We start from the raw sequence: 20,759 nt of genomic DNA on the forward strand, positions 1-20,759 counted from the left end.
GTGGGAAGGTAATGGATTGATGAACAGTGAGATCGAGAGGGTATTTGAGTGTAAGTATAATTCAGAAAAGAACAGGATAGAGGGGTTCCAAGCTGCCTTTTATAAAGACGGAGTGGCGTCACCAACCAGGAAGCTGAAACTAGTGCTCAGATGCTATGAGCTGAACCTAGTCCTGGATCGGGATGATGGCATCACTTACGACTCCTGTGTGGAGTAGCAGAAGCCTTCGGTTGGGACGAGTTGTTTGCACCACTTGCTACTAGAATCGATCGATTCGCCATTTCTGGGATCTGCTGATTGATTCCTTCGATGCAATATGTATCTGGTTCGGGTATGGTTTTTCTTCTTTGAAATTGAGCTTTCAGCCCTTCAGTCTCAATTCCAATATAAACAGCCAAGCTTTGCAGCACAATATTAGCATGTGCAGATTCTTGCTACGAATTGGGCGTGAGTTTCTGCTCGGTCTTTCGGCGCGAGACTTGGCGTTAAGGCTATACGTCGGTGCGTACGTATGCCTCCCCACAGCTGCAGCCCTATGGACCATCTTACTGCAAAGATCCTACTGCTAATGATTCCAAGAGTTCTGAGAGTGCCAAGGGTCAGTCATCAGGATCGTAAACGGTAAGTGAAACTACGATTTGGACCAGGTTATTCCACCTAGTCTATCTGATATCGAAATAAATTAATCCTTAAGGGACAGAATTAGCGGATGTTGCTATTTTTGGGAGGTCAATTGGATCTAATTTGATATAGGAATTGCCACAGGGTAAGAAGAAAGTCTTGGTATTCGTTTCACGAGCACGGAAATATATAAATATATATGTACATTTTAAAAAAGGTCGCGAACTGAACCAACGCTATAAGCTACAGCCAGGCGCCTATAACAAAGAACCAATCAAACCACGAGCTAAGGCAGCAAGCCCGTGCCTATACCCGTGCTCATCTCAAGTTGTTGATAACCCTTTGGATTATGGAGATTCCTTTGTGCGGACGGCATGAGATCGACAATCAAAGAAAGAATATACCCAGTGAAGACGAAGGCGATGACTGTGGAGCAAATCAGTACAATGTAGGGCAGTGGAGAGGTAGAGACGATATATATCTACTCACCCCATTCAAGAGTAGCTGCCGTGTTGTTCTGCCGGTAGTGGGTATGCTCGGTGATGCGGAAGACGATAATGAGGGCAAGCTCAACGACAATGAACGAAGATTTGATAACGAAACTTGTCATGAGCATAGGCTCCCGTAGAGCATGAGCGATTCCGAGGTATATATAATCCAAGCACATCAAGGCTGCGCTGAGTAGGAACCCCACACTGAAACCGTTAGTACATTGTAACGTAGATGCATATCGGCCTTGACGAAGGACATACATGAATATTGTCACACAGACATCGTGCATCAAATGGTGGGCGATGTTATCGAGGACAGAGAGCATAATCAAGCCGGTGCTCCCGACGACTGTGAAAAAGAATGAACCGTGCGTGCACGCTTTGCTGATATATAATTTGTTTTGAACATGTTTGTAGAAAGAGAGGTTTAAAAGGAGGACTGTCGTAATAGATCCGATCATGAACAATGGCTTTAATTCCTGGGCTCCAATATCTGAAATGAATCTGTTCAAAAACCGTTAGTTCAAAATCTTGGCATGATTATGGGGATGACCAAAGGTGGCAATTGCTCACGGGATATTCTGACCAGGCTTCATCAAGCCATATCTCGGTTCACCGATCATAGTCCAGTGTCCTAGCATAGCAAGTAGCATTGCTAAATGCAGTGTTAGATCATTGTCGAATGCGACCGTGGGTAATTGGGGACCTCACCTAGCCAGGTGGAAGCGGCTATGGCCGGAAAGACCCAAGATGGGGGCGACATTTTGGGGGAGTGCAGATGGCTAGGGAGTGTGTTTCAAAGCAGTAGTCATAGTTTTGTTATAGCGATAGTATCAAAGAGCGTGGGCTGGTGAAGTTGGATACCAGCCACATCTCTTGAGTAGTTGACAGAGAGAGAAAGTGATCCATTGGAAGTCAGGCAAAGAGAGATTGTGCCTGTCGATCCCTGCTCTCTAGCCCTCGATGGTCAGTTATGGTATGTGGGTCTATTAAGGAATTGGTACCCCCTTGATGGTTGTTTCGTGTAAAAAGCCCATGCTTCGTATCCGTATACTAGAGATAGTGCGTATTCGTACGGAGTATATGGAAGACTGTAACCGGTTTATAAAATTAGCACAAAAACCATATAACTATAGTTGATATTGCGCTCTTGAAACTCAGGAGGTAAATGATGAACTTGACATGTTTTGGCTGGTGTCTGAGCATATAATGAAAAATCCGATTGCTTGTTGATCCTTCAATCTCCATAAAATCATTGAATCGAGAAACCGGTTACATTGGTGGAGCCCGGGGCTGGGGATATATTCGTCGATGCCATGTTCATCGTACGGAGTACGGAGTACTTACGATACCCCAGATATGGAGGTGGAAGTAATCCTCCATGCATCAACAAAGATTGTATTCTCCTCCGGCCCATCGCCCGTAGTGTGATTGTTCATAAAAGACAGATATGTATTCCTTGGCAAGGCTCAAAAGTCCCATGGTCATTTCACAGGTCTCGAATCTAGGTGTAAGAACAGAATAGCTGCCGCTCCCTTGAGGAATTACCTCGATACCGGGTGTATCATAGCAACACGTGCGAGGACATGGACGAAGTTAGAAGATGTGATCCAGAATCCTCCCGACTAATTCGATGAGCATGATGAGGTGTCTGCACACGTCGTTCGACCGCATGGAAACTTCACGGCCGGGGGAAGAGAAAAGATCACTTTGTTGGTCGGTCGGAATGCAGATCAGTCGCCCTGGAGGTATTCTAGTGACACACACATCAGTAACTGTAATTCCGTCACATATTGGGGCCTAAACTGAAGCTTCATTGAAATGAAGGAGGCTTTTGATAGCGTGGTATTCGACTATGGTATTCGACTATCAACTTGCCAGTAGTTCACTAGCATATGTTGTATGTAGTTATACCGGCCTGGAGTTCCTGGATAGTGAAGGTAAATGGTGCAAGGGTTACATAGACCCCTGAGACATTCCCAGGGCTGAGACACATGTGATCTTCGAATCATGAACGTTTTGTGAGAATGTTATGGTGAGAAGGATACGAGAATTTATCCAGCACGAAGTGATCATAAAAAGAGATCTCGTAGAATGGACGTTGATGACGAAAGGGATGGTGGGGCTAAGTGGTAAGTGGTACAACATACGCGACCGAGGGACGCGACAAGTCTATCATAACATTGACACTCTGAGACGCGAGACTTCATGTTTGGTGGGAAAAAACAACTATTTATTTACATTTTAAATAAGGGGGAGTGTAGGGTAATCATAAGCATCTATTAAGGATATCTCTTCTCTAAGAGCCACCAGCATGGGTAACAAGTAATGAAAAGACTGAAGATACTCGAGGGTGACCGAAGTCTCCCATCGAAGAATCAAATTCAACTCGAGGGCTCAAGAGCCAAGGAGTTGAGGCAGGAAGGTTTCAAAAATTCCCAAGCGTGCGATTAGGCTCACTTGAAGTAGTCAATTTGGTAGTTTTCAACTAGCAAAAACACGATCTCGGATGTCTCCTCACTGATACGTGTAAAACCCGTGCACTAGGATGGAGAAGAAAAAAAGAAGAAGAGGAATTCGGGGGGAAGAAGGGGGTATTTATATTTCTTAGTGGGGTCCAACGCGCGTTGGACCGAATTTTCTGGAATAGTCCGGTTTTCGGAAGTTTATTATTCCGAAGATTCCGGTCTTCAACTCGAAGATTCTGGAATCGCCTTTTCGGATGATTGTTATTCCGAAATAATTAGTTGAGGTTGAGGAATCTAGGGCTTCGAATTGAGAAGGCGGTGTAAAGAATTGAGTATCCATGGATTAATGTCTGGACTTTTCGGGCAAAGGGGGATCTTAAGTAGAATATTGTAAGAAGAAACGAACCTGTATCAATCCCCTTACCTTAATGGTAGTATAAATTCCTAGTATCTAATTTGGAAGATGACTATTATATTGTATATGAAGGCTATATGATATGCCCACGGGGTGCCTAAGTACCTTTTGTATAGGTAATGTCATGTCATGGACTAGTTATCTGTATCAGAACCTGGACTATCTGAGCGTAATGTTTAGATATAATGGTCTTTTGGCCTAGTGTGTAACTCGCCAGTCCAGGGACAGGTTGTAGTTAACAGGCAAGTCATACAATCGTTAGACTGGGTAGCCGGAACCTGCTATGTAGAGTAAGACTTTCGATTAGTTATACCTGGGTACTATTAAAGAAGGATGAGACCCACCATGTTGAAGCAGGAGTTCAACTGAGCTCACTTGGATACCCATGCTGCCTTCTACTCCGGACTTGTGTACTAGGCCTAGTGCTCCATAATCACTTGCCAATCACTTTCCGGATGGGGGGTTGAATCACGTGGAATATCACCCGGAATAGCTTGTCTTTCTGTTTCATTTCAACCGGTTTCCTCTGGTTATTACCTTCGTTATAGCTGCATCTATTTGAAGGAAAACTTCCCATCACCTCAATATATTGTATATTTTATCCAATTTGGAAGGCGCCGAGATAAAAGAGCTGTTATCTGAAGGTTCTCCACATGGCGAGACTCGGTAACCTCGCCAGTCACTTCCGAGCCCGTTAACCGAACGCCATCTGCAATGGAAGTAGTGCAGAAAGAACACAGCCGACTCCTCAAGAGGACCGAAGGTGCTCAGGGTATCAAGAATGTGGACTCTGCAATTGATTCACTGCAGTCTGCCCGTGATGCCATCGCTGCTGGTTAGTAACTTGTAAACGTGGACCCGCTTGGTTCTGAACTGACGACATCGAATTCTCCCCAAACAGATCCATCTTCTGCCTCTGCCGCTCTAGCAACCCTTCAGAACTCGGTGAAATCTTCGTTTGACTCTATCAATGACAGCTTGAAAGAGACTCACAGTGGCCTCAACAAGTACACCAAATCTCTAGATAAGGTATTGGGAATACTGGTCATCCATGCCTTGCGATTAATCTAACATCGGGCACAGCTTTTCAAAGATCGACCACTGCCTGGAACCGACGAAGATGGCCTCTCTACACACGAAAACCTCATCAACCGCGCCATCGCCATGCATCTCCTTCGCGAAGGCCAGTTCGGCGTGGCCGCCACCTTCCTTTCCGAGATTGCCGAGCAGAAGACAGTGTATCCAGTCTCCCAAAATGGACATGGGCCGACGAATCCACCCGCCAGCCTGCTCGATATGGACGAAGTCCCTTCGACCGAGATCCGGAAACAATTCGCCTCAATGTATTATATGCTACAACAAATACAAGAGAACAGGAACTTACTTCCTGCAATCGAATGGTCGAGGGATAACCGCGAGGCGCTGGACGCGCGGGGTAGCAACCTTGAATTCGAGCTCTGTCGACTACAATACGTATGGCTGTACCATGGTGGGGCAAACAGTGAGGGAACCGCAAGTGGATGGCTCGCTGCACTTGAGTACGCACGGCGGGAGTTCCATGTGTTTGTGCCCCGATATTTGAGAGAGGTTCAGCAGCTGGTCGGAGCAATGGCGTACTCACCCAACCTCGGCGGGTCACCATATGCGGCTCTCTTCAATAACAGCTCGGCTTGGGATGACGTAGCTCACTTCTTTACTCGCGAGTTCTGTTCTTTGCTAGGTCTTTCGGCGGACTCGCCGCTGTACATTGCTGCTACAGCGGGGGCGATAGCTTTGCCTACGCTATTGAAGCTACAAACGATTATGAAGTCGAAGCGGACGGAGTGGACATCGGACAACGAGCTTCCGGTAAGAAAGCCGCTACTCTGTGTATGATCAAGGCTAATATTTATATTTTCAGGTCGAGATACCCCTCCCTCCCCAATATCTCTTCCACTCTATCTTTGTCTGTCCGGTGTCAAAGGAGCAGGCGACTGATGAGAACCCTCCTATGATGATGCCATGTGGACATGTCATTGCACATGAATCGTTGAGGCGCCTGGGCAAGGGTAATCGGTTTAAATGCCCGTATTGCCCTAGCGAAAGCCACCCCAAGGATGCCAGGAAAGTATTCCTGTAACGTAGGCCCTCGGTTTCTTTTTCATTCTTTTTCATTCCTTTTTCTTGTTTCTTTGTCCCCATATCTTTGGCAAGCGGAGATGGGACGGGTAACTTCGGGAACACCGGGTTTTGTCAAGGGCGTTTAGCGTCGGCGTTCAGGGGCTCTATTGCGACATTGCAGCAGGTCCATTCAATCAAATCTGTACGGAGCACTGCAATTTAATCAAACCTGACTTTCGAACGTAACCAAGTTCAAAAGATAAATCAGCAACCTCACCATTCCAAGATATTCTTGCCCAATGGACGTATCAATTGCAACAAAGACAGAAGATCAGAATTTGCCTCCGATGCGAAGCAATAATCCACCGCAACCCACAACTATTTCCCAAATAGGAAATCGTAATTTCCTTTGACTCGATGGCGACCTGTGATTGGTCAAATCGAGGCCCGTGACCACGCGCTCATTTGGCGACTCGAGACAACCCCTTTACGCGCTCGAAACTGATTGTGACGCGTCTTTCCTCGAGCTCTACCCCTCTACGCAGGCTAATTGGAGCTATCCAGCAGATCATCCGTACAAAAACCGTCCGGCGTTGTCCTGTAATCTCCACCCAGTACAATATAATGTACGATGTGACTCGTCTCTGTAACAAACGGGAGCTTGTAGTGTCCTCTCTTTCTTTTATAAATACCACCCCATCTGCGCCCCTGAATCCATCCACTGCTGTCTCTGTATTCTCCCCAATCCCGCCGTCTCCTATCCAGACCCATAGTATAATAGCAATGTTGTCCGAAAGAACCCCAGAGAGTCCAATTCCTGGCCGGTATCGTGCGACAAAGGCCTCGGCTTTCACGCTGCAGTCGCGCAGGACTCCGCGCGAGATAATTAGAGACCGAGCATCCAAAGACAAAGAACGAGATAGTTCTGGTTCAGGCTCTGGCTCGATTGGCAGTAAGACTCGACGAGTCGAACAGCGTCGAAGATTTGAAAAACCCCCAGATGTAACGTAAGTCCTGTCCATAGCATGGATGTGTCTCCATCTCCATCTGCATCTGCATCTGCATCTGCATCTGCATCCCATATTCATCTCACCATCTACACCAATCCATAAACAAAACCCATCCACTAACCAAACCCACAGAACACCCCCAACAAGCCCAATAGTAATGCTCCGCGTGGGCCCCGAAAAGCGCCTCTTCGCCGCCCACGAAGCCATCCTCCGCACATCCCCGTTCTTCGCCGCCCACTGCACAGCCCAAACCCCAAACCCGAATGCGCCACGCCCCAGACTCGCCCAGAAACCACCAAGCAAGCTCATCGACCTCCCAGAAGAGCAAGCCGAAGTCCTCTCCTGCGTTCTCGAGTACCTCTACAAGGGCGACTACTACCCGCGTCTGCGACACAACAGTCGGACCCAGACATGGGAGCTGGAAGACGCAGATGCGGGCGTTGGCGCGGGCACTAGTGGGGAATTGGGACAGGCGACTGCGACGGTGTTTCATCATCGGGCGCGGGGGGTGATATTGCGGGATACGGCTATTTAGTAAGTGATTGTCTTGTTTTCGGTCTTTCATTCTTTTCATTTGGTTATGGATGTGAATGTGAGTGTGAATGTGTGTGCTAATATATGTCATTCTTCTACAGCTGCGCCGCAGAAAAATACAACCTCCCCCATCTTCAGCGTCTCGCCCTGCGCAAACAGGGTCTACACACTGGGATCCAGTGTAGCACGATTCTTGCGAGTGCGCGGTTCGCGTACGCTAACACGCCTGACACGGAGACGAAGCTGCGGGCTCATTACCTTGCGCTGATTGTGCGGTCGAGAGGAACTTTTATGCGTAGTGGGACTATGCAGGCGGAGATGGAGCGTGGGGGGAAGTTGTTTTTTGATCTTTTTGTTGCTTTGTGTAATCATATGGTAGGTTTCTTTCCTTGGTGTTTTAGGTATGATATATGATGCTAATTTGGGTTACGATCAGGATGACTATACTGGTCAATCGGTTGAGAGTTCGGCTGTTACTACTCATTGCTAAGGATGATCGGCTTTCTGGGTTTAGGACGGGTTGCTGGCTTCTGACTAACTAATTGCGTGGTTTCTCCAGTTCTATATCGCTGCTGGCAGTGTTTTATACCCGTGTACTACTATGTTTCATTATCTACAGAATGGAGAGCATTTTTGAAGGTTAAGTACTTGGAACAATTGATTCGTGAATTCGTAAAGATAGGATGTAATGTAGTCCAACTAGCCCATTTCGATATCTCATGTATTAGGCAAGCGTGGACTGGATGACTCTGACTGGATGACACCGACGAAGCTGGGGCTTCGATCCAAGCGATGACCAAGTATCATGTTGCTAGTGTGCAATGTGTATCGCGTGATTCCAAAATTCTTCAGCAGTGGTGTTGCCTGATCAGTATTTTGGTATGCCGAATGATATAGCTGTATGAATGTAAGTTATAGGCGGATCCATACCTGACGGCTTTGAAGGTTCTAGCAACCACCGAGGGAGGTGTCGATGGGCATTAGACGAAAATAGTGCATTGCCACCTAAAAGTCTTTAGACACCTGTGCCCGGGAAAGCACTGCCTCCCTTGCTCAAAACGATGATGCCTCGATCACGTGCAATATATCCTTTCATGAGTCCCTAAAGCGGCATGTCAGTAAGCACTTACGGATAGGTCATACTTGTCAGCCTACCTTGTAGATGAGGTTGGAGAGTAAACACTCCACCTCATCAATATCAACGCGTGATCGGCCAGTTGTAGAAGTACCCACACGAAGAGCTGCCGCAAACTCATTCACATGGACACGAGTACGCCGAACCGGAGATTGACCCTCCTTGGCTTCGTCAAACCCACCAGCGAGGAAAACTTTGCGGAAAAGGTTGCGTAAAGCGATGTCGCGTCCACGTTCTAGGGGTAGGTAGATACGTCTCTTGACAAACTCTTCCTCGCCGTCAGACATGGCCTGGTCAAATCCAACCAAGTCACCCTTTCGGATGCAGTTCGACAGAGACCGAAAAACCTTCTCGAGGCGTGGGAATGGCGCAAGAAGCTCCTTGCTAGGTAGCGTGTGTGTGGTCACGAGGTGACAGGGAATAAGGTAGGTAAGAATCAATCTACCGGTGGTTAGTGGGAATCTTATCTAAAGCTAGAGGGCTACTCACTCTCGATTCTTGATGGCGTCTCGATGGCACATCTTCCAAGCCCATGTCAGGTGTTCCTCGGCCTATGTTGCAAATTGTCAGTGCCGATAATGGTCCACGAGCACAGCTCTTGGTAATACCTCTGCATAATTCTCATCCAAGAAGTGGATGACCCCAACGTAATATTCAAATGTGACAATGTGGGATTTGGGGAAAGATCCGGGAGAGGGGAGATCGGCCGACGAGGCTTTGATGGCACGGAGCAAGTTTTTGGTAAGGCCGACGGAGTTGATCTGAAAGAGAGAGATTAGCGTTTCGCCGGCGAGAGTAAGATCGACATTCGGTACCTTGAAATACGTCTTGAATAGTAGATTGGTCATGTTGTATATGCCCCACTTTCGGGACTCTTCGAGGGGGCTCTGGGTCTGGTCAGCAATAGAACAACTCGAAGAATTCAACCATATCCTTACCTATCACTCAGGCACAGAGTGAACATCCGGTTGATGACTCGAGCAGCCTCCTCCAAGTTGGCGTTCTTCTCAACATCAGCCGCAATGTCATCCTGGAAGCCAAATCCAGCGGAGCCTTGGGAAGCTGCCTCGAGATCGGCATTGATCGCAAAAGTACGCAAGTACTTCCCGACTGTGTACAAGCATGGCAATGTCCAAGCCGGAATGCCGGCAGAGCCCGAGTATCCCCGGATGAGGGCATTGGCGACCTTTTTCCAGGCATTGAAGACCGTGATGACGCTAGCACCCGGAAGGCGATCTTCACACTGAAGTATTTCGCCTATAGCTTCCCAGTAAACAACAAAGATGTCGACCCAGGCCGCCTGTTCGGCCTTTGGCAACTTCAAACTTTTCCCATGAAAGAGAGCATAGCTGAGATCCTTGGATATGTATTCGGCGTTAGAGAACCGGTAGAATTCGCGGAGCCAATCGCGATCTTCAGGCGGTGCGATCGGGGTGAGCACTGCAGCTAGTTCCGGGCCGGACCCGTCGAGGTATGCGTTCTTGAACGCGGTCGCGAAAGAGGTCATGGTGAGCTGCGCTCTGGCGAAAGACCGCGTTGGTTAAATTGATTAGGAAGTTATGGGTTGGAAAGAAGCATTCGAGGTGGGGTAAAGGTTGAGATCCGACCCGACAAAGACAAACAAGTGAGGAACGCCATACTTTTGGAGAAGACATGTGGGGAAGGCGATGCAATGTGGCTGGTGAGATGTGGCGGAGGGACAGTGGCGCAGCGATATTACCAAATGGGACTAGTGCAGAACGGAATGCCTCCACTCGCTTAGGGCAAGGGCGGCAACCCTAAGCACAATTGGAACCTCACAATTCTCATTTTCCACCGACGGCACACTAACGACTCATCCACCACAGCGACAATCACAGTGAGTACCTACCAGTCGATTTTTATCGGAGATTTATACTAACATAAAACTCTTCCAGATGGGTGAGTGATTTCTATTCCCTTCCCGATACCCTAGGACTTTTTTCGAGACAACGGTGCGCGCATATGGTTGGAGGAAATTCGAGGCGCAAAGACCCCGACAATATCGAAATGGGACGATCACAGAAGAGGAGGACGCAATGGCAAATCGACATCGCTTGGAATTGTTTATGAAGGAACGCACAACACCGTCCATCAGGGCTACGCATGGTTGAATCTCGAATTTTTTCAATATCTCCACATCACCCTTGGTCTTCTCGAATTCTCGGCAACTTGTATATCGCGCACCGTTTAATATCTCGAACAGCACATCTGGGCAATTGGATTATCCACTACGAACAATGGCTGACGGATTCCCAGGGCGTCTTACTGAGTACCAGGTCATCGGGCGTCACCTGCCCAACGAGGCGAACCCCACGCCCAAGCTGTACCGCATGCGCATCTTTGCGCCCAACACTGTTGTGGCCAAGTCGCGTTTCTGGTACTTCATGGCCCAGCTCCGTAAGCTCAAGAAGGCTAACGGCGAGATCGTCTCCCTGAACGTGGTATGTTGGGATTGAACATCCGAGGATATGGAATGGTGCTCATTTTCTTGTGTTTAGATCGAGGAGAAGCGTCCCCTCAAGGTCAAGAACTTCGGTATCTGGATCCGCTACGACTCGCGCTCCGGTACCCACAACATGTACAAGGAGTTCCGTGAGATGAGCCGCACCGACGCTGTTGAGGCCCTCTACCAGGACATGGCTGCCCGTCACCGCTCCCGTTTCGGTTCCATCCACGTATGTTACGCCATCCGAACCTTCCGACAATGACCACATTCTAATTGTTATTTTTCTGCAGATCCTTAAGGTTGTTGAGATCGAGAACAACGACAGCATCCGCCGCCCCTACATCAAGCAGCTCCTCCAGAAGGACCTCAAGTTCCCTCTGCCCCACCGCGCCGGTGGCAAGATCGGCAAGAAGGTCTTTGCCCACTCTCGCCCCTCTACCTTTGCTTAAATGTGATGTTCTGGGTGTTGGGTTTGGAGTGTGTGGATGAATGACTGTTTATGGCCATAGCATGCATGAAAGATGGTCGCGTGGAAACCACTGCCCGTTCACGGGTGAGATGGTTGGATGTCTCTAGTTCCCCGTATGGTGGCATCTTAGGTTATTTTGAAAAAAATCATCGGGTTTCTTGAATTATTCGAGTTCCAGTAGGACAATTGACATACAGAGAGAGTAGGCCGATTTGATAGATGCTAAGGCATCATCATATCAGAGATGTATACAGCTGGACTAATGGGCTGTTGGCCTTCAGATTTCTGACTGCATGGATGAACGCAAGGTAGTAGCTGCAAATCGCTTACTGTCAGTCATATACTTCATTGCCAGACTACATACATAGTGATCGATCCTATCTTCCCCTTGTACATAATCCCGACGGAGCAAGTGTCAGCGAGGCCGAATCTCGATACCTTGTATATCAGGCATTTATCCACTACAGTTATGTTCAATTGTCATTCTACAACATAGTTACAAGTCTTTCTTTTGGTCTGTCAAGAATACAGGCTGAGATATCATGGCCATCTTTACTCGAATAATCATTACTCTGGGATATTTTGTTGCATCCTTAAAATTGTGTCGGGAGGGAGCTAGCTGGGCGTTTGTTTTCGCTCTCGCGTTCGGATATGTAAGCCGATTCATCGGGCCCGCTGGACCTTCAAGAACTCCCAGTGTTCCCTTCCAACACTTCTACGTATACGCACCCCCATTCCCCCCAATTCATCGCAATCATGTTTGCTCGTCAATCCTTCCGTTGTGCACAGCCCTTGAAACAGGTTCGTTGGAATATGTCCTAAATTCAATTCCGAAACGATACTAACAAGCATTCAATCAGAGCTTGCGCAACTACTCTGCTGAGGCTGCTCCCAAGAAGTCCAACTTAACCCCCATCTACGTCGGTGTCGGTCTCGCCGGTCTCGGTGCTGGTGTGTATCGCTACAGCACCGGCGCGGTTGCTGAGCCCAAGGAGCGCCCCAAGGTCTTCAACGGTGAGGGCTGGGTGGACCTCAAGCTGGCCAACATTGAGAATCTGAGCCCCAACACCAAGCGTCTTCGCTTTGAGTACGATGATAAGGAGGCTGTCTCTGGCCTTCCTGTTGCCTGTGAGTAGTCTGGCTCCGCGGATGGTTTCCAATCGATCACTAACAGACATCTAGCTGCTCTGTTGACCCGTTTCAAGCCCGAGGGTGCTGAGAAGAACATCCTCCGTCCCTACACCCCCACCAGTGATGAGGGTAGGATTAACATGGACCCGACTTGGTTTTCTTCTGCTAACACATAACAGATATCCCCGGCTACCTTGAGCTCGTCGTCAAGGCTTACCCCGGCGGCCCGATGTCCGAGCACATCCACTCCATGAACGTCGACCAGCGCCTGTCCTTCAAGGGACCTATTGTCAAGTACCCTTGGGAGGCAAACAAGCACAACCACATCTGCCTGATCGCCGGTGGTACTGGTATCACCCCGATGTACCAGCTCGCCCGTGAGATCTTCAAGAACCCCGAGGACAAGACCAAGGTCACTCTGGTCTTCGGCAATGTCAGCGAAGAAGATATCCTCCTGAAGAAGGAGCTTCAGGATTTGGAGAACACCTACCCCCAGCGCTTCCGTGCCTTCTACGTCCTGGACAACCCCCTGCGGAGTGGACCGGTGGCAAGGGTTACATCAGCAAAGAGCTGCTGAAGACTGTCCTGCCAGAGCCCAAGGAGGAAAACATCAAGCTCTTCATCTGTGGCCCTCCCCCATGTACAAGGCTATCTCCGGCGGTAAGATCAGCCCCAAGGACCAGGGTGAACTCACTGGTATCTTGAAGGATCTGGGTTACAACAAGGACCAGGTATTCAAGTTCTAGATTATTGTACAATACAGGTATGTAACTAGAATATGTTGTGAGGTAGGCATGCGACAGGATAGCCGTGTAGATTGGTGCATCTTGTTTTCAGCGTGTTGCTGCGTCTCTGACGTCATTTCATTGAAGAAATACATTCTGTCTCCAAATATATAATTCAGGTGTGTCTAGTAGGTGTATCTATCTCAGGTAGTGCGGATAATAGCAAGAACTACAACATAAGTACATTATAAAGAAAGGCGTGAGGCCCCGTGATGAAGATAGGAAAGGTGGTGGATACATATGTATATATATGCACAACCAGTGGGAATACCGTCATAGAATACAACATAACCAACAAAAATAATCCCAAAGCACTATTTGTGTAGCAATGTAGCTGTTAAATAAAGAAACATAGCCCAAAATGTATCAAGTCATTGCCTACAAGTGTACGAGTTGCCCCCAAACCTTACATACATGGATGTATCCATAAAGTATCTACTGGTAGCTAAGCGACAAACGCATTAGACTATAGAAGTACACTGTGGTCATTTACACCGGAGGGAAAAGAATCCAAAAAGGTAGTTTCAACAAATTGAATTAGGAAGTTAGAACAGGCATTCGTACTACAAGCTTGATACCTTGTGCTCAGCTGAGCCACCGGGCTTGGGCGACCCTGAAGTTGAGATTTTGGCGGGGGAGCATAGCCCACACTTGAACATATCCCAGCCTCCCCTAAGAAAAGAGAGCAAAGAGTAGGGAAATAGTAATGTTGTGAAGGAAATAGGCATGAGATATAACAAAATGACCGGGAGAATGTATAGAGAGAAATAAAATTGTTAAATTATATATGTAATTGTTTCCTAAGTAAGTAAGTCTACAAGTCTACAAGTCTACAAGTCTACGGGTATATATGCACATGCCCAGGTGGCTGATGGGTTTACCCCTCGGGGTGGAAGGGCGCCTAAGAGACTGTTATGCAAGTTATGAATTTATTAATAATTTAGCCTTATAATATTATAGACTGCCTACGGTTATAGAAGAACTTATATATGAATGATATAGTTTTAGAATTGAAATCAAATACCTAGAATATATTCTATAGAATAACTAATGAATAATAATATAAAGGATACTGACTGTGTTGCCTAGGGTTCCCGGGGGGGGAGGGTGGAGGGGTGTCTCATGACAGAGCCTAAGCCTAAAGCAGCATGAAAATGGCCCGGGGCACTTCGGGGTGCCCTTTTGCTATTTAGTGGGTAACCCCCCTCGGTCCTTCCACCCCCTCCCGGTCTTCTTCCCCCTTCTTCCCCCCGAGACACAAGAAAATTCTCTTTTCTTACCAACCACTCGGCTTCATAACAATGGCTTCTAATCAAAATGATACGACCGTTCAGGTCAACAAAGAAGAGCTCAGACGGACTGGTGACTTGGTAATTTCTTCCCCATCTCATTTCTCTCATTTTTAACCTTTTGACTTTTGCATTTTCTTTGTTTCGGTTCTTTTTGTTTCTGTTTTCTTGTGTGCATCCACTGCGCGCCTACTACGCGTCGAGTTGGAGGATCTACTAAAAGCTACCTAATAAGCTATTAAAGCTTAACTTATACCATCTCATACTTTTGCATCATGTTGGCAAGCTTCATGTGCAAAAAAAAAAAAAAGAGAGAGAGAACATTCCCCTCCCCTTATCCCCCCTTTAGATTTGAAACACCTGTCTTGACATCGCACACTTCTTGCCAACTTACGCGCTGCCTAACTGCCCTCTTCTTTCCCTAACCCTATACCTATCCATACATGCAATGACCAAGCGCAATTGATCCTGAAATAACATAACTAACAATGTCTCATAGATCGTCATGCGCCTGATGGAGGTGCAGTCTTACATCGCTGACCTGGGCAAGGCTTACCTCCAGCACGTGAACAACATCACCGAGGGACGTGATGCCCACATTGAGCTCCCCATCGGTCCCTCTGGATTCATGGGCCCGGACATCCCCTTCCGCGCCGGCAGCCCCGGCGCTAAGTCCGAGGCCGGTGGTCCCAAGAAGCGCAAGCGCGCGCCTGTCGACCCCAATGCGCCCAAGCGTGCCTTGACCCCCTACTTCCTGTATATGCAGCACAACCGTAGCAAGATCGCCGATGACCTTGGCGGTGATGCGCGCCCCAAGGATGTCGCCGACGAGGGCACCCGCCGCTGGCAGAGCATGGAAGATACCCAGAAGGAGGTATGTATAGGCAGCGACCAAAGCGATCCTAGCTTGATATTGTTGGCAAGTATGTAGAGCTAACACCTCCGCATAGGTCTGGAAGAAGATGTATGCCGCCAACTACGACCAGTACAAGCGCGACATGGCCGCCTACAAGGCTGGCAACAAGGTTGACGAGGAGCACGATCCCGCCGCCAACCAACTGCAGCAGGACTTTGCCGGTGCCGAGCCCGAGGCTGAGGCCGAGGCCGAAGCCGATGTTGAAGCTGAAGCTGAGCCCGAAGAGTCTGCCGATGAGTCGACCGAATCATCCGAGGAGTCTCACTCCCCCTCCCCCGTGAAGGAGCCGACTCCCCCGCGCAGCACCACCAAGCGTCGCCGCAGCGATACCAAGGCCAAGGAGGCTGAGACTCCTGCCAAGTCGCCTGTCAAGCGGAGCGGCCGTAAGGCTGCGGAACAGGTGTCCACACCGGCTGTCAAGACACCCGCTGAGAAGGGTCGCAGAAGCAAGAAGCGCAAGAGCGAGGCCTAAATGAGTTTGCTAGTGTTTTCTGCTGTCTGATTTCTGATTTGCTTGACTATAGGGGTCAGATGAGATGGGACTTGGTCTGGTGGACTGGATGTGTAACCCCGGGTTTGCCCTTTTTTTCAGCGGCGTTTGGGAAAAAAGAACTTGTACCTATTTAGCTTGAATTAGTGAATTGGACTAATTATAGGATTTGGTTTCTAGATGTCATGAGTATCAGTATCAGTATCCATGGCCAGGTTAGGGTGTATATAGTTACCCTTCTTTAATGTATAGTCGGGTCCAACCTTACCTTTCCACCAGAGCTATAGAATATCGTGTTATAAACAGAAAAGTAAAGACTAGAGTCATTAAAACCGACTACAGACACTACAGACACTACAGACACTACAGACACTACAGACTAAGCTAAATCCAAGTGCATTATCAATTTAACAAACCCTTGACTAATGCCCGCCGAACTCCCGTCCCCCGATCCAATCGGCCTCTGCGGGCACTTATCATCGTTCAATGGCCTTATCAGAGGAACAAGCACATTTGAAATGGACCATCCCCACATCCCTTGACTTTTTTTGACTTTGGGAATCTCCTGCAATTCTATCGTTTACACCTTCACTTACTTTGTGAGGTTTTAAAAAGTCACATCGTCGCTTTCAGACTGCTTCTAAAACCAATAATCCTGCACGCCAAGAACTGCCAGGTTCAGGTTCCACATGCACCATGCAGCTTATTCCGAAGGAGGTAAGTCGCACATACATTCACCCGAGACATAACAATATAAACACAACTAACACCCCTGTAGCTTGACAAGCTTACCATCGCCCACCTAGGCTTCTTGGCACAACGTCGTTTAGCACGTGGAGTGCGGCTTAACCATGCAGAAGCTGTGGTATGTGTACATTCTACAGGTGTAGGACATGACCACTAACACATCTCCCAACAGGCCCTGATAGCCTCAGTGCTACACGAGGTACGATAACCCCTGCCAATCCCTTACAATGGTATCAGAACATACGATATACGATATACCCAATTGATCCGACGCGCAAAATAACACCAAAACCCCCCGCAGTTGATCCGTGATGGCCACTACTCCGTCGCCGATCTTATGTCCATCGGCAAAACAATGCTTGGCCGCCGCCACGTCCTCCCCCTCCGTACTAGCAACCCTCATCGAGCTCCAAGTCGAGGGTACTTTCATTTCCGGTACCTACCTGGTAACAGTGCACCACCCGATCAGTAGCGACGAAGGCGATCTCACGCGCGCCCTCTATGGAAGTTTCCTGCCCGTCCCCGCGCCCGAGGCGTTCCCAGACCCGGACCCACAGGATTTCCTGCCCGAGAAGATGCCCGGCGCGGTTATTCCTGCCAAACATGCGCGCGTGGGGTTGAGCGCTGGGAAGAGGCGGATTAGACTCAAGGTTATGAGTAAAGGAGATCGGCCGATTCAGGTGTGTAAATTGTATTCGATAGACAAGCTGCGAAGGAAAAAAAAAAGACCTTAAGTGAGTGGTGATGCTAATTACAGTGTTTGATTATCAGGTTGGATCGCATTACCATTTCATCGAGACGAACCCGCAGCTGCACTTCGATCGCTTGCAGTCGTACGGTTTCCGATTGGATATCCCCGCGGGAACATCGATCAGATTCGAACCCGGTGATACGAAGACGGTTACGCTTGTCGAGATCGGTGGAAATCGCATCATCCGTGGTGGAAATTGGCTGGCGAATGGGCCGGTGGATATGAGTCGTGCTGATGAGATCATGTCCAAGCTGCAGGTAGCTGGGTTTGCGCATGTGCCGGAGCCACAGGCGGATAGTGTGCTTATTTCTGAGTTCTCCATGGAGCGCGAGGCGTACTCACGCATGTTTGGTCCTACGACGGGGGATCTGGTGCGGCTTGGGTTGACGGATTTGTGGATTAAGGTCGAGAATGATATGACGAATTACGGAGATGAGTGTGCTTTTGGTGGAGGAAAGACGCTGCGCGAGGGTATGGGACAGGCGTCTGATCGGTCTCATACCGAGTGTGTTGATACTGTTATCACGAATGCGTTGATTATCGACTGGTCTGGTATCTACAAGGCTGATATTGGTATCAAGAATGGATTTATTGCTGGTATTGGCAAGGCTGGAAACCCGGATGTCATGGACGGCGTGCATCCTGATTTGGTCGTGGGCTCGTCTACGGATGTCATTGCTGGAGAGAACAAGATTGTGACCGCTGGTGGTATCGACACACACATCCACTTGATCTGCCCGCAACAGGTGGATGAAGCTCTGGCCTCGGGAATCACCACTTTCCTCGGCGGTGGTACCGGCCCCACCACTGGATCAAACGCGACGACATGTACCCCGTCGCCGAATCTCCTGCGCCAGATGATGCAAGCATGCGACAGTCTTCCGATCAACCTCGGCATTACAGGCAAGGGCAACGACTGCGGAAAGAAGAGTCTCAGAGAGCAGATCCTAGCAGGTGCAGCAGGTCTAAAGCTCCACGAAGACTGGGGCTCCACACCAGCAGCAATCGACAACTGTCTTGAAGTTTGTGATGAATACGACGTGCAGTGTATGATCCACACAGACACACTGAACGAATCCGGCTTCGTCGAGCAGTCCATTGGAGCCTTCAAAGGCCGCACAATCCACACCTACCACACCGAAGGCGCAGGCGGCGGCCACGCCCCAGACATCATCTCCGTCGTCGAACACCCTAACGTCCTCCCCAGTAGCACAAACCCAACCCGTCCCTTCACCCTCAACACCCTTGACGAACACCTCGACATGCTAATGGTCTGCCACCACCTATCAAAGAACATCCCGGAGGACGTAGCCTTCGCAGAAAGCCGCATCCGCGCCGAAACCATCGCCGCCGAAGACGTCCTCCACGACCTCGGCGCCATCAGCATGATGTCCTCGGACTCGCAAGCAATGGGCCGCTGTGGTGAAGTCGTCCTCCGCACCTGGCACACAGCGCACAAGAACAAAACACAGCGCGGACCTCTCGGCACCGACGCCGACAGCGGCGCCGACAATTTCCGCGTGAAGCGATACATCAGCAAGTACACGATCAACCCGGCTCTCGCACAGGGAATGGCGCATGTCATTGGATCCGTGGAGGTGGGAAAGATCGCCGATCTGGTAATGTGGAACGCAGCGACATTCGGCACGAAGCCTGTATCTGTCCTGAAGAGTGGAATGATTGTTACGGCGGAAGTTGGAGATCCGAATGCATCGATCCCTACTGTCGAGCCGATGATTATGCGGCCCATGTTTGCTGGCCGCGTCCCGGCTACGTCTATCATGTTTGTCTCGCAGGCTTCTATTGATGCGGGTATTGTGCAGACATATGGATTGAAGAAGCGGATTGAGGCTGTGAAGAATTGTCGTTCGGTTGGGAAGAAGGATATGAAGTTTAATGATGTTATGCCGAAGATGAAGGTTGACCCGGAGAGTTATACTGTTGAGGCGGATGGGATGCTCTGTGATGCGGAGCCGGCTTCAGAGTTGCCTTTGACGCAGGCATATTATATCTTCTGAGTGGTTTTTGATTTTATTTTTGCATACCCTTAGCTTTTGATTTTGGTTTTTACAGTTCCTATATACCTCGTTTCTCTTTCGAGTTGGTTTTTACGTGATATAGGAATTCTATATCCCTCTACTTCTACTTCTATTTTTCAATATACTTCTCCAAACAGTGCACATATAGATCAATAATTTTCTATTTTCACTTCTCAAAACTCGAGACAAGCTAACATCCCCTCAATAGAATCAACAACAATCCCATCCGTCCTCCGCCCATCAGTATTAACAAGAATATCCGCCCAATGCAACAAAGAAGCAACAATATCGTCGCACATACGCGGCACGTTATAGCTATAAAACCCGTACGGTTTTGCTAGCACATAAGCATTGCCACGAGCGCCAACAGCCATACCCATAGAGGCATTCTTAAGCCGATGAACATTACCAACAAGACCATGTAGATTCTCAGCGACATCCACACCAGCCTGGGGATTCGCTCTCAGAATGCTAGCCTGCATTTTCAAATCGAAGACGAAAGTGTCGCGCTCGTGTTTGTATTTCGATACTGGGCCGGGTCGGTGAGACATAACGTCGGAGGAAAGGAAGGGTACGTGGTATGTAGTATGTGGTACGTCGAAAAAATAATGTATACGATAAACCAGAATAATAGGAATAAACAGTAAACAGCGCAATTCCAAAAACCTATCTAAAAGCACAAGTTAGCCACGATCCGATCAATCAATTTCGCCACAGCAAGAAGAACATCAGCGCCAAGGTTACGAGGTGTTGGATTAGCTGGAGATGCAGGTTTGGGATTACATAGACGCGGCTGTTGATGTCGTGTCGGCGGAAGGTTGATTGTTGCTCGAGGAGGGTTACGAGGGTGTCGCGGGCTTTGCGGAAGTTGGTGACGGTGGATTGGATTGTGGGGAGCTAT

At 48.7% G+C, this 20,759-nt stretch overlaps 9 protein-coding genes across 9 annotated transcripts; 6 read left to right on the forward strand and 3 right to left on the reverse strand.

The window, feature by feature from the left end:
* Positions 1-907: 907 nt before the first annotated feature.
* Positions 908-1,875, reverse strand: N7516_011131 (Frag1/DRAM/Sfk1 family protein; the record flags this gene model as incomplete). The annotated part of the gene is made up of 5 exons (XM_057223849.1): positions 908-1,047; positions 1,111-1,316; positions 1,374-1,616; positions 1,686-1,767; positions 1,824-1,875. 5 exons carry the CDS (start codon positions 1,873-1,875, stop codon positions 908-910), a joined length of 723 nt encoding a protein of 240 aa, XP_057068989.1.
* Positions 1,876-4,709: 2,834 nt separating this feature from the next.
* Positions 4,710-6,114, forward strand: N7516_011132 (ubiquitin-protein ligase RMD5; the record flags this gene model as incomplete). The annotated part of the gene is made up of 4 exons (XM_057223850.1): positions 4,710-4,830; positions 4,897-5,024; positions 5,079-5,843; positions 5,896-6,114. The coding sequence occupies 4 exons, from the start codon at positions 4,710-4,712 to the stop codon at positions 6,112-6,114; spliced, it is 1,233 nt and encodes a 410-aa protein (XP_057068990.1).
* Positions 6,115-6,878: 764 nt separating this feature from the next.
* N7516_011133 (BTB/POZ domain-containing protein) lies at positions 6,879-8,129 on the forward strand (the record flags this gene model as incomplete). The annotated part of the gene is made up of 4 exons (XM_057223851.1): positions 6,879-7,102; positions 7,238-7,639; positions 7,741-8,014; positions 8,076-8,129. 4 exons carry the CDS (start codon positions 6,879-6,881, stop codon positions 8,127-8,129), a joined length of 954 nt encoding a protein of 317 aa, XP_057068991.1.
* Positions 8,130-8,654: 525 nt separating this feature from the next.
* Positions 8,655-10,281, reverse strand: csn12 (the record flags this gene model as incomplete). The annotated part of the gene is made up of 5 exons (XM_057223852.1): positions 8,655-8,741; positions 8,795-9,215; positions 9,264-9,325; positions 9,383-9,659; positions 9,713-10,281. 5 exons carry the CDS (start codon positions 10,279-10,281, stop codon positions 8,655-8,657), a joined length of 1,416 nt encoding a protein of 471 aa, XP_057068992.1.
* A 165-nt stretch (positions 10,282-10,446) lies between these two features.
* On the forward strand, positions 10,447-11,690 carry N7516_011135 (60S ribosomal eL20 domain-containing protein; the record flags this gene model as incomplete). Its single annotated transcript, XM_057223853.1, has 5 exons — positions 10,447-10,455; positions 10,537-10,636; positions 11,052-11,236; positions 11,294-11,470; positions 11,532-11,690. 5 exons carry the CDS (start codon positions 10,447-10,449, stop codon positions 11,688-11,690), a joined length of 630 nt encoding a protein of 209 aa, XP_057068993.1.
* Positions 11,691-12,430: 740 nt separating this feature from the next.
* On the forward strand, positions 12,431-13,587 carry N7516_011136 (cytochrome b5 reductase family protein; the record flags this gene model as incomplete). Its single annotated transcript, XM_057223854.1, has 5 exons — positions 12,431-12,511; positions 12,571-12,838; positions 12,893-12,970; positions 13,021-13,377; positions 13,436-13,587. Exons 1-5 carry the CDS (start codon positions 12,467-12,469, stop codon positions 13,585-13,587), a joined length of 900 nt encoding a protein of 299 aa, XP_057068994.1. The 5' UTR covers positions 12,431-12,466.
* Positions 13,588-14,927: 1,340 nt separating this feature from the next.
* N7516_011137 (uncharacterized protein) lies at positions 14,928-16,303 on the forward strand (the record flags this gene model as incomplete). Its single annotated transcript, XM_057223855.1, has 3 exons — positions 14,928-14,996; positions 15,415-15,789; positions 15,866-16,303. The coding sequence occupies 3 exons, from the start codon at positions 14,928-14,930 to the stop codon at positions 16,301-16,303; spliced, it is 882 nt and encodes a 293-aa protein (XP_057068995.1).
* A 714-nt stretch (positions 16,304-17,017) lies between these two features.
* On the forward strand, positions 17,018-19,837 carry N7516_011138 (urease Ure; the record flags this gene model as incomplete). Its single annotated transcript, XM_057223856.1, has 6 exons — positions 17,018-17,038; positions 17,100-17,186; positions 17,241-17,267; positions 17,370-17,488; positions 17,538-17,748; positions 17,840-19,837. 6 exons carry the CDS (start codon positions 17,018-17,020, stop codon positions 19,835-19,837), a joined length of 2,463 nt encoding a protein of 820 aa, XP_057068996.1.
* A 194-nt stretch (positions 19,838-20,031) lies between these two features.
* Positions 20,032-20,409, reverse strand: N7516_011139 (uncharacterized protein; the record flags this gene model as incomplete). Its single annotated transcript, XM_057223857.1, has 1 exon — positions 20,032-20,409. The coding sequence occupies one exon, from the start codon at positions 20,407-20,409 to the stop codon at positions 20,032-20,034; it is 378 nt and encodes a 125-aa protein (XP_057068997.1).
* Positions 20,410-20,759: the final 350 nt, after the last annotated feature.

This window comes from Penicillium verrucosum (genome assembly GCF_028828655.1).
Source record: "Penicillium verrucosum strain IBT 35672 chromosome Unknown utg000005l_segment0_segment0, whole genome shotgun sequence".
In the NCBI taxonomy this organism is placed as follows: domain Eukaryota; kingdom Fungi; phylum Ascomycota; class Eurotiomycetes; order Eurotiales; family Aspergillaceae; genus Penicillium; species Penicillium verrucosum.